The sequence below is a fragment of the Adiantum capillus-veneris genome, chromosome 9, assembly GCF_014529385.1.
Source record: "Adiantum capillus-veneris isolate H3 chromosome 9, ASM1452938v2, whole genome shotgun sequence".
NCBI lineage: Eukaryota > Viridiplantae > Streptophyta > Polypodiopsida > Polypodiales > Pteridaceae > Adiantum > Adiantum capillus-veneris.
The window spans coordinates 101,550,033-101,561,198 of record NC_140939.1 but is presented as its reverse complement, the minus strand read 5'-3'; the positions used below and the strand labels follow the sequence as shown (position 1 = coordinate 101,561,198).

Here is an 11,166-nt window from a genome sequence, read left to right as displayed (position 1 = left end):
TACCCCTAAAATTTCTCATACCTAAATTTGTAACCCCTCTTACAAATTTTTATGATTTGCCTCAAAAATTCTAATTTGCTATTAAGCGGTTGAAAAAATCTAGGCTATGTGTAATCCCACCTACAAATTTTGAGATTTATATTTAAATTCTAAGTCAACTCTAAGGAAACCACAAAGCTCTAGCGTAAAAACCTTCAAAAAAATCGAAGAGTTGTTGGAGTTGCCTCTCATTGTCCGCCTTTGCCATCTGTTGAGGTCCGCTCCTACCTTGGGTATGCACGCTTTCTGCCTTGGATTCATTGGATCAAACTTGTTATATTATGTCGATTCTCGATTCTGTAGATGTCAATTGTCAGTTCTCGATTCTGGATTGCAAATTTCATCGATTGTTGATGTAAGATCAATGTTTATTCTCCCTTCCCTCTGACTCTAGTTCCGTGTGAGAGCCCTCTCTCTCTCTCTCTCTCTCTCTCTCTCTCTCTCTCTCTCTCTCTCTCTCTCTCTCTCTCTCTCTCTCTCGTGCGCGCGCACGCACACACACAGAGCATGATTCGCATGGACCATCCTCTATTTCTCATCACACTCATCCACACATAAAAGTATAGAATGGTTCTCTTTCTCTCTCTCTCTCTCTCTCTCTCTCTCTCTCACACACACACACACACACACACACACACGCATACACGCACACACGTACGCATGTGCACATGTACACACACAATGTGTCTAAGACATCCACAACAAATTATTAGACTCCCACGGATGAATTGTCGAGCTCATTGCACTTCATTAATGCAATGCAAATGTGGAAGACTTTCGCAATGCTCCAATACCACAACAAATGGCACGCCAACTCTATCTCTCATACATACACCTGCAAACGGGTCTTTCTCTCTCTCTCTCTCTCTCTCTCTCTCTCTCTCTCTCTCACACACACACACACACACACACACACACACGGATGTGCCAAGATCAAAAATCATTTACCGCATGGAAGGTTCATTGTGAAAGCGTGTTGAGAGAGGTTCATTGTGCAAGCGTGTTGAGAGAGGTTAATTGGGCGACATGTAGAGGGGAGTTCTTCATGGCCTTCAAAATGCAAAATAGAGCTACTCTTCAAATAGCTTTCAGAAAAGAAGTAGTCAGTGGTCACCCTTGACATTTGAGGACAGAAGTGAAACTCCATGGCCTTCCCAAGAACTATAAATAATATAAACTAGTATGTGACCTGCGCGTTACTGCGGCCAATTAGAAGGAGTATCATTCAATTTTGTGTAACTCCCCCTCTTCCCTTCTTATAAAGGATAACATGTGTAAGTAGGTCTTACACATTTGGAAAAAGAAATTGTTCAAGAATATTTTGAGATCCTTGTAAGGAGATATGGAGAAAGGATGATGGAAAGGGTCCTCCTGATAATTATGGATGTATGCATACGTGGAGGAGGTCTGCATGCAAACTATATGAATATCGAAGAGAGAGAGAGAGAGAGAGAGAGAGAGAGAGAGAGAGAGAGAGAGAGAGCAGGAGTTGACAGAGCCATGCATGTAGGGATGCCTTGCGAGCAAGATGTGATGCAAAGGCGTCTGCTTCACAGGGTAGAGGCGAATAAAAACGCTCTCTCTCTCTCTCTCTCTCTCTCTCTCTCTCTCTCTCTCTCTCTCTCTCTCTCTGTGTGTGTGTGTGTGTGTGTGTGCAGACTGAAGTTGCCCGCAAGGGAGAAGGCGCACAGGAGTTGAGGAGGGGCTGCTTGGAAGAAGGCACACAAGCCACATGTCTAACTGGGCACACACAACTGCGTGCCTCCTATTCACGGCATGCCTTGTGACCATGCTACCTCAGATTACACCCACCATTGGCTGCTAAATAGTTGGTGCGCAAGCTGCCAGCTACGTTCTCTTGCTAGATGGTTGTGGGCGAGGCTGCAGGTGGAGGTTGTTGGGAAAGGCGTGATGTCCTCCTGTAGACAGTAGAGGCCAGAGGGCATGCCGGGTGGGGGGAGGGAATCTCCAAACTATTGGGGTTGTTTTTAAAGCAGAGCCAGTAGGACCCAGTAAGTATTCTTTATGCATCCAATTCAAGGTAGTGAGAACCATATCTTAAATGTTTTATTATGTGCAATAATGCTTTGTGCAATAATGCTTTAAATCACATTGACTTTATGCGACAATAGAAAGTGCGTAGAGAATTAAATGAACATAACAACTATAGAGCATAAATTTAAAAGACTACACGAGAGAGAGAGAGAGAGAGAGAGAGAGAGAGAGAGAGAGAGAGAGAGAGAGAGAGAGTAGAATAAGAACATGTTTTTTTTAACTTTAGAGAGAGAGAGAGAGAGAGAGAGAGAGAAAGGGAGACTAAAAGAAAAAAAACAATCCACTTCCATTACTGTAAGTAGTCGTTGTAAGCATAACCTAATATTCGTCTCTAAAGAAGAAGTTTTTTGAAAGCCACTAAATCTTAACTAACAAAACAACTACAACTTCAAAATGATAGCCTTTGGGATGTTGCATTTGGTACTCGTAGAACCCATGGACCCACATAACGAACGCTCCTACCAAAACGACGGTGGCCCTCATACAGCGTGTATAATACAATCCTCCAATTCTCATATCTGCATTGGCCGGCAAGCAATCTCCGAGCTCGCGAACCCGTATGCGAGATGAACCTGCATTACGATTCAAAGCCACACTGATATGAAAGTATCCTTGGAGTCCTCCGCAAAACTCATGCACTTCCATTAAAATGTTATTATGATAATAGTGATTCCTGCAAGCCAACTGGCTAATTACAATAAGTTCAATAACCAAAAAATATAAAAAAAAAGCATTGTGCTTCATTGATGTTCCTTACCTAACAACTTCAAAGCTTTCAATAATGTGTACTACATCATGCGTACTAAGTGGGCCTCTCCAACCAGGTGGATCTAAATGAGGAAATTGTTAGTTTGAACATCAAGCTGAAAATTTTACAAAGGATATACTTAGATCCTACCATAGATAAGAAATGGCCGATGATGAAGCATCCAGCTAAATGTAGATACTGTCCAATGCCTTCTTTGACGTGGCATCTATAAATACAATATTTCAACCCCATTCAAGAAACATCATAACATCAGCTTTTCATGAAATCGAAGTGTATAAAGAATTGAATCAACATAGCAACTATAATATGTGATCCATATGTTGGTGTAAACCAAAAGAGTACACTATTAATACCATTGAAACTCTTAAATTTGTAACAAAATCTTAGTTCTCAATCACTTTAGACGCATAAAGAGCCGCACAAATCTACTCGTTTATGTGCAATATTTTTCATGTTTTTTCATCTCATTATATGGAAAATGTTGAAACAGAGGCCACACTTAGTTTTGAGATTTTGATACCTCTTTTGAAAAGAAATAACTCCAAATGCAATACCAATAATCGTTCAAACACCGAAAGATTTTATTTATGATTTACATTGTCCACTCCATGCAAAATGTCAAAACTCTTAGGAAACAAACAAAGTAGTTAGTGGCAAAGGATGCTTTGGTGGAGTTCCAATTGGTAATATATAATAATATATAATAATTATAATAATAACATCCAAATTTCCTACACTATCATATATCGACGACCCTCTGTAAAAACAATCCCACAAACTCTATCGTCTTGTTTAAACCTTCCACAGTTAGGATACATTATACATACTTTGTGGATACACATCACAACAAGGTCTCAATGGTCCTAATTGCAACCTTGAAGCTCACATAGCTAAGCATAGTTGTAATGATGGAAGCCTCTTGTCTAACAACATGCTACCTTATGTCCCCAAGCCACAAAGGTAGTACCTCATATTGTTTTGACAAAAATATCATCTCAACCAAGGACTTAAAACTTCTCAACAGGGACTCAAAACTTAATTTAAGTATACTCTATGGCTTCATGCCATGTAGATCAAGCAACACAAGTATAAAACCAAACAAAACAACATGTTCACTAATTTATCCTACCAACATAGTTCAAAGCAAGGTATGCTTTAGTACGTCAAGACAGTGAATCAAATTAACAAGCAGAAGTACGTGCTTCAATTATTTCTAGTAGCCAAGGTTGAACGTTGCTATATGGCACGGCCATCAGAAGATCGAGCCATCTTTGTCATCAACGCATTCAATCGATTCAGGTGGACCTTGAGCCGGGTTACCTCTCCTTCAAGAGCAAGGACCTGGTCCTTCAATGCATCAATTTGGATTTGGATTTCCCTATTAGGCATGTCTGAGCTTTGCATTGATTCAAATTGTTGGTCCATGCACACCAACATGTTGAATTGGTTCTCCTCAACCTGGGCGATTCCTCCATTGAAGCGTTGTGTACATAAACACACCTCATTGCGAAGGTCTACAATGTATTGGCCATTCGCTTGCTGAGTCACGTCTAAAACTGCTTCCAAGTGTCGTGCAAAGTCCAACTGCCTAGACTCACTACGGGTAAAGAAGTCCCTTAATGCAGCCATGAGTTCGTGATTCCCATCATTTACCATAGGATTAACAGAAGAGGATCCCACACATCGAGCACTTCTCTTTGCCGCTCGAACATTGGCAAACCTTGGAGGAGTAGACTCAATACCATCAGACTCAGTCTCAATGATGGCATTGTCATTAATGTTCTCCATAGCTATACCATTAAAAAGTACATCACAATGCATATAAAGCTGAATTATGTGTCAACTACCACAAAGGAAGCAATCCCTTGCACAATAATACGAACATAACATCTTATCATACAAAAAAAACATAATCTACACAAAGCAAAAGAGGTGAAAGTTCAGGAAAAGACACAAAGAGACTTTAGAGTTTTCTTCATGCAATATGCATGATTTTCTCTCTTCCTTATTGCACACCTCTCTCTCTCTCTCTCTCTCTCTCTCTCTCTCTCTCTCTCTCTCACACACACACACACACACACACTCTCAACATAGAAACCTATATATCCTCTCACAAATGTGAGGATCAATGCATAGAATTGTTATGCTTAAACAAAGATCTCTAAGATATGAACCTAATATATTGGATCCCTCAAACTCAAATAGCAAGTGGAAAACTCTACTGCATAGAATTACAAAGTCATAATAAACACCAAGACATTTAGAAATGTATCCATACCTTCAAAGAAAATTGCCTAAAATGGATCACAAACATGGCAAGGTTGTTGATATGTTTTTCATAGAAACAAACACAATCAAGGACACTATTGTGCCACAAATGATCTAAGAGGCAACATTAATGTAGCTTGCTTCATCATGCAATTGGCAATCAGCTTGGAGTTTCTCCATTCCTAAATTAAGGACCGTTTTTCCATCCCAAGGTTGATTATCTCCTGGATTAACAAACAAAAGTAGTAAAAAGGGAGACTTTTTTTGGAATAATACAATCAAAGCTCCAAACACAACAACTTACACATACCAGTTATTGTAGCTATGTATGGTATTGCCAAACATGCAAGTTGGTTAGGCAAGTAGATTTGGTAGATCAACTCAGCAAACCTAGAACTCTGGAGGTACTCCCAATCATTGGGAATAGAGTATCCTTCATATCTAGCAAACCATTGAACATCATCTTCATCTTGGGAAGACACACACTCCTTCCTCACCGAGTAGACACCGTACTCAACGTCGGAGGAGTATGCCAAAATACGCAATGTGAAAATATCGATAGATGGCAACTTCCTAAGGTTCGTAACATATAAGGAAACAAAAAAACCATGAGTCTTACTTTATGCAAAGGGAATTCCTAATTTCAAGCAGACACACCTGGTCTTGTAGTGCTTGCGGATGGTCCTAACAATTTTTTCGTGCGGCAAAGGCGCACACCAAAAATGTGGCTCTGATTAAAATAATGGAAAAAAATCAAGGTCCCAAAGATAACACAATAAGTCTCCACATAATGTCTTAATGGTGGAGAAAAACATACCAGGATGTGGATGATCTTCCACATTTAATCGAAAGAACACCTCAGAGATGTAAAAAAACTGATCCATGATCTTTATACCCAAAAGGAAACCAAAATTTAGACAATGTTATGGAGAGAGGTAGAAAATTAATTCATAAAATATTCTATGATTTGAAACATATACAAAGAAGAAGACAATGATGAGAAGGATTGGAGCCTTCATATGGCATTGATTACTATCTCATGGTATTGTTACTGCAATTGTTTTGTAAATTACATCAACATCATGTAAATTATTTATCATCATATAGAAAGAAGGATTGGAACCTTCATATAGCATTGTTTAATATCTCATGGTACACAATGTTTGTTGTTAGTGCAGTTGTTTTGTTTACATCAACGTCACGTAGGAGAATCTTCACTCCCGAGGCTGAACGTGCACGTGAAAATGCAACATACAATTGTCCATGAGTGAAGACCGGTGTCACCAGGTATAGGCCCAACATGGCAATGCTTTGGCTCTGTGAATTATTTATCGTCATACAGAAAGCCAATCTAACTGGAAATTGTCTCCGTCTAAGAACAAATGGCAACTTTGTACCAAAATGAACAAAACATATTCGAGGGATGAAAACCCGAGTGCCAACCCATGTACCTGTAATAACTTCTGCCTCCAAAACTCTTGCATGAAATGCCTTGCACACCAAGCATGTCCCATTACATAGACCTCGATTTGGATCAATGTTCCGTAGTAGAATTATTGGGGCATTCATCTTCAACTCCAAGCAATGTGTTGGAAATTCACCACCCAAGGTGAGACTATTTAAAAACTCCACAGAGTATAAGGAAGGATCTTGCATCGAGTTTTCCACCACAGAGTCAGCACTAAAGTATTGCACAACATCACCTTTCATTGTGTACAGGGCCTTAGCATTGAGAATATCAACTTCAGAGTTTTTTGGAGCAAGAATGGCCCGCTCTTTGAAGTATTCTGCATAGACCACATCTTTATCAATTTCTGAATAGATGCAACCTATCAAATCATCCAATGAAGATGAAGAAAGCACCATGTGACGGGGGATTTCTATCATCTGTTCATCACCGATTGTCAAAGTCCCATTTCCTACATCCATAAGCCATTCTCTGTAGGTAGAATTTGCAACATCACCACCTCCCACACGCATGTTATGTGCCAATTTAAGGATCTTCACATGATTCCATAAGTGCGATCGACAAAGTGTAGCATCAACAATGTCAGCATGCGCTCCCTGGAACACCACTGGTAAGATTTGTCTGAAATCTCCCCCAAGAAGCAACACTTTTCCACCAAATGGATTTCTTGAGCACATGATATCTTGCAAAGACTTGTCCAACGCTTCTAAGGCATATCGATGCATCATAGGAGCCTCATCCCACACAATCAACTTGCACATTCTAAGCAATTCAGCAAGTTGACCCTGAACAGGGATATTGCATGTGTTGCAACTATCAAGGTCCAAGGGTATCTTGAATCTAGAATGTGCAGTGTGTCCAATTCGCAATAGCAATGCTGAAATACCAGAAGATGATGTGGCCAATGCAACTTCTCCTTCTCCACGAACGCGCGACAACAAACAATTATACAAATAAGTTTTCACAGTCCCATCTAGGAAAAAAATAGCCCCACCGTCAATAGTCAACCCATGCAAGACTGCCTCAAAAGAAATTCTTTGGTCTTCATTTAGAGTCTGCTCCATTTCACGTGACACGGATTGTTCTTGTACCGTGTCAAGGCATTGCTCTTGGAAAAGCAAGCTATTTTCATCACGTGTCACAAAGAGCTCATCAGGCATTGGAATTCCAAGAAATTTAGCTATACTTCGTCCAAAAGTACCAAGAATGTTATGCAAATCTCTCAGCGCATACCCTTCAGCAACTTGTGTACATCCATCTAACGACTCATATCTCATCTCCAACATGTGTTGGTAGTCCTCAGACAAAAAACATCAAAATCTTTCCCACAAGAGATCAGGGGAGGAGGGTTCACAAAATAGTAGAATGGTCACAAACAAATGTCTCAATTGCAAGCCTGTATGTGTACTGCAAGCTTCTTCCATGCATCTGAACCATTCCCCATCATCTTCCAAGATACCCCTTGCAATGCATGATGCCTTGAATGTTGGAAACAATACACCATTTGCGGAGCGTAGATCCTCAAATGATTTACATCCTTTACAAATAGTTAAAAGCAAACGAACATAATATCGTTCACCTGCAGAGGGCTGCACAAAATACATCCGCCCAATAGTGTCCCCACGACGTCTCTTTGTCCATTTTTTGGAACCCGAATTTCACACCCACTTTTGAGGAAAATCAATGTACAAACTATCATTTGCATCAGGATTCTCCAAGTTGCATGTGAACCACTCTGTCAAAGTGGTCTTCTCTACATTGTCCCTTTGCAAGACATCGTTAAGTCTATCATTATCTCGAAAAGTCACCATTTGACCAGTCAGAACATGCACACTCAATCTCTGAAAAACTGGTGCGTCATTGTGCAAAGGATATTCAAAAATTCTCCAGCAAGCCTAAGATGCAGATACATAGCGGCCATCTGTGTACATGTCTATCTCATCAATGTTCTCCCTATGTGCATCATGTACCGATGTATGGAATCTTACAGTTGCCCTATCATGCCCCTTGTAGATGTACTTATAAACATACTTGACAGCTGAAATTGTAGAGCATACCTCAACATTGATATGTACATTAAATAATGCTGACAAAATAGGATTATATGGCACAACCCATCGGCTATCAATAGTAGAACCCCTAACCTTGGCAGTGAAGCCATTGTTTCGTCGCACATAAATGGGGTAGCCATTATTATCCATGCTTGTTTGCTCACAAAATGAACGTGGATATTTTCTAATACACCGGCCATCAACCATGCAAGGAGATGAACTATTGAACTCACCACATGGTCCATGAATATTACAACTAACAATGATATCATGGAGCACTGGAAATCGATTTTTATCTAGCAGCTCTGCACAAACCATCTTGTCATAGTCAAATGTTGATTGAGGCTTACATCGAGGATCTAAAATCAATAATGTATGAGAATGTGGCAATCCTCTCTTTTGGAACTCCACGACAGACATGTAAGCCACCACTTTCCCAAAGATATCTTTCTTTAAGATATACTTCATCATGCTCGAGTGTTTCAAGAAGAAAACCCTGGTGGTTATGTCTGGTCGATCAGAGGAAACCTGTCCTGGAAGTAGTGCCTCGTTTATTTCTGGCCATTTAGGGTTACATGTGAATGTGATAAATAGGTCTGGCTTTCCCTTTGCACGCACAATTGCCATTGCATCTTGATACAATTGGTACATGTGGCTAGGGCCGCCTATAAAAGATGAGGGTAAGACAATTCTTCGACCTACAGATCGTCCAAGTACAGCATCACTCCCAGATAAATGCACCATGTCAGCCAGCCTTGCATACAATTCTGCCCTCAACGTCTTCTGATTTGTACGGACCCATGCAAGAAGACATTCCTCAATGGCACAGTATGCATCAACCATAAATTGTTGAAGTAAACGACCCCCATGAAGTAAGCATGACTCCGTATCAGTACGAACCTGTAGTCGATATGCATAGTACTCTCTTTGAGTGACACATTGTCTACCAGCCAAGGCATCCAAAGGTCCATGCACATGAGCATAAGGAAGCTTGATATACCATCCATCTTCTCCCCGTGGAAAGAGAAGAACATACAATAGTGGCATGTACGACCTGTGTAGATTTGAAATCCTTTGCAGCCTTCCATTTTGACAATGTATCACAATGTCTCGATGGCCAGTTGTTTGTACATCCCCTTGACCCGGCATAATTGCAGCAACCTCATTGCCAACAGGTATCAAGTACTGCCTAGAAGTATTTTTATTCTCACAAATTGTCATTTTAATCTCCACACCAGGACTGTCATGTAACATTCTACCAACATTGTAGAAGGCATTCGCATATGGATTACATGATCGCATCATCATTGATAATGCTTCAAGAGTGGAAAAATTCAAACCATCCAAGGCACTCATACGATTCCGAACCTCATGCTCAGTATCATATACATATATCTGTGCAAAATTTGGCACCCCTGCTTCGTGTGGTACCAAAGAACCAATTTGATGGTACACACCGCCATGTACACGAAAGCAATATGCACCAGACCTACCCATCAATGTCTCATCAATGGTAGCTCCAAGAGACGCAAATGCCATCACACTATTGTAACTCCTGATGTTTTTTCTGAAGGATCTACTCATAGCATCACTGTTATTGAGTAGCCTCTCCAATACATCTGGCGGTCTTGCAAGAGGAAAGAGGGAGACTTTTCCACCTTTGCAACAATTTTTTCCCATTGATGGTGTATGGAGACATGTATCAATGGTAGCATGGAAGGGTGAACACCTCGTATACATGGATAAGCATGTATAATGCAAGCAATTCCTCCAAGTGATGTGTCATGAACATACGGGACCTGTTCCTCATTTTGAGCGTTTATGAGAGGGCAAAAGTGTCCATCATGTTGATGGCGCTGCTCTCTTATGTTGGAGGTACGTTGCCTTGCCCGTTGTCGACGATATCTTCTTGTCGCATCCAAACATAAAAGAGTGTGTTGTCTTCGTCCTTGTCCTTGCATGACTGTTTGCAGAGGGACTTGTGGAATTGTAACATCACCATGGATAGAACCCTCCACAAATGTGGAGGGACTCCTACCACGACCATGGTCATTTGTTAAGCATGGCAAGGCATTACTTGTCAAGTATACCGTACGTTGTATAGTGAGTTGGCGTCAATAATTGCATGCAACCTTTTGGCGTGCACGCACATGAGAGGAATGACTTGGAGATTCACAAAGACAAAGGAATGTGTCTCTTGTCCTCATAAATGCTTCTGTCAAGCAACAAAGAAAACACTAATCTCATAATGAGTGCATAAGTTTTAGCAGTGCAATATGTATAATCAATTTAGACATCATGGCAACGTGATAGAACGTAGGTGTAGTAGTCCAAATGGCCCCGAAGGCTATGGTGCAAAGGTGTAGAGAGGTAGGTCGTGGTCAAATATAGTGGAGGTTTGCCCTAATTTATTGTGCCCTATGTCATCAGTGCTTTGAGAAAAAACATTGTCACCCTGAAAGATCGGTTTAGTGTATTCTTGCCTAACAAATTTTAATATGGGAAATTACCAAAAT

General features: G+C 40.5%; 2 protein-coding genes across 2 annotated transcripts; both read right to left on the bottom strand.

Moving 5' to 3' along the window:
- Nucleotides 1-6,256: 6,256 nt before the first annotated feature.
- Nucleotides 6,257-7,876, bottom strand: LOC147450905 (uncharacterized). The gene has a single exon (XM_086520546.1). The coding sequence runs from the start codon at nucleotides 7,874-7,876 to the stop codon at nucleotides 6,257-6,259; it is 1,620 nt and encodes a 539-aa protein (XP_086376672.1).
- Nucleotides 7,877-8,494: 618 nt separating this feature from the next.
- Nucleotides 8,495-10,189, bottom strand: LOC147450904 (uncharacterized). Its single transcript, XM_086520545.1, has 2 exons — nucleotides 9,269-10,189; nucleotides 8,495-9,178 (listed from the first exon to the last, which is right to left on the bottom strand). Exons 1-2 carry the CDS (start codon nucleotides 10,187-10,189, stop codon nucleotides 8,495-8,497), a joined length of 1,605 nt encoding a protein of 534 aa, XP_086376671.1.
- Between the last annotated feature and the right edge of the window lie 977 nt (nucleotides 10,190-11,166).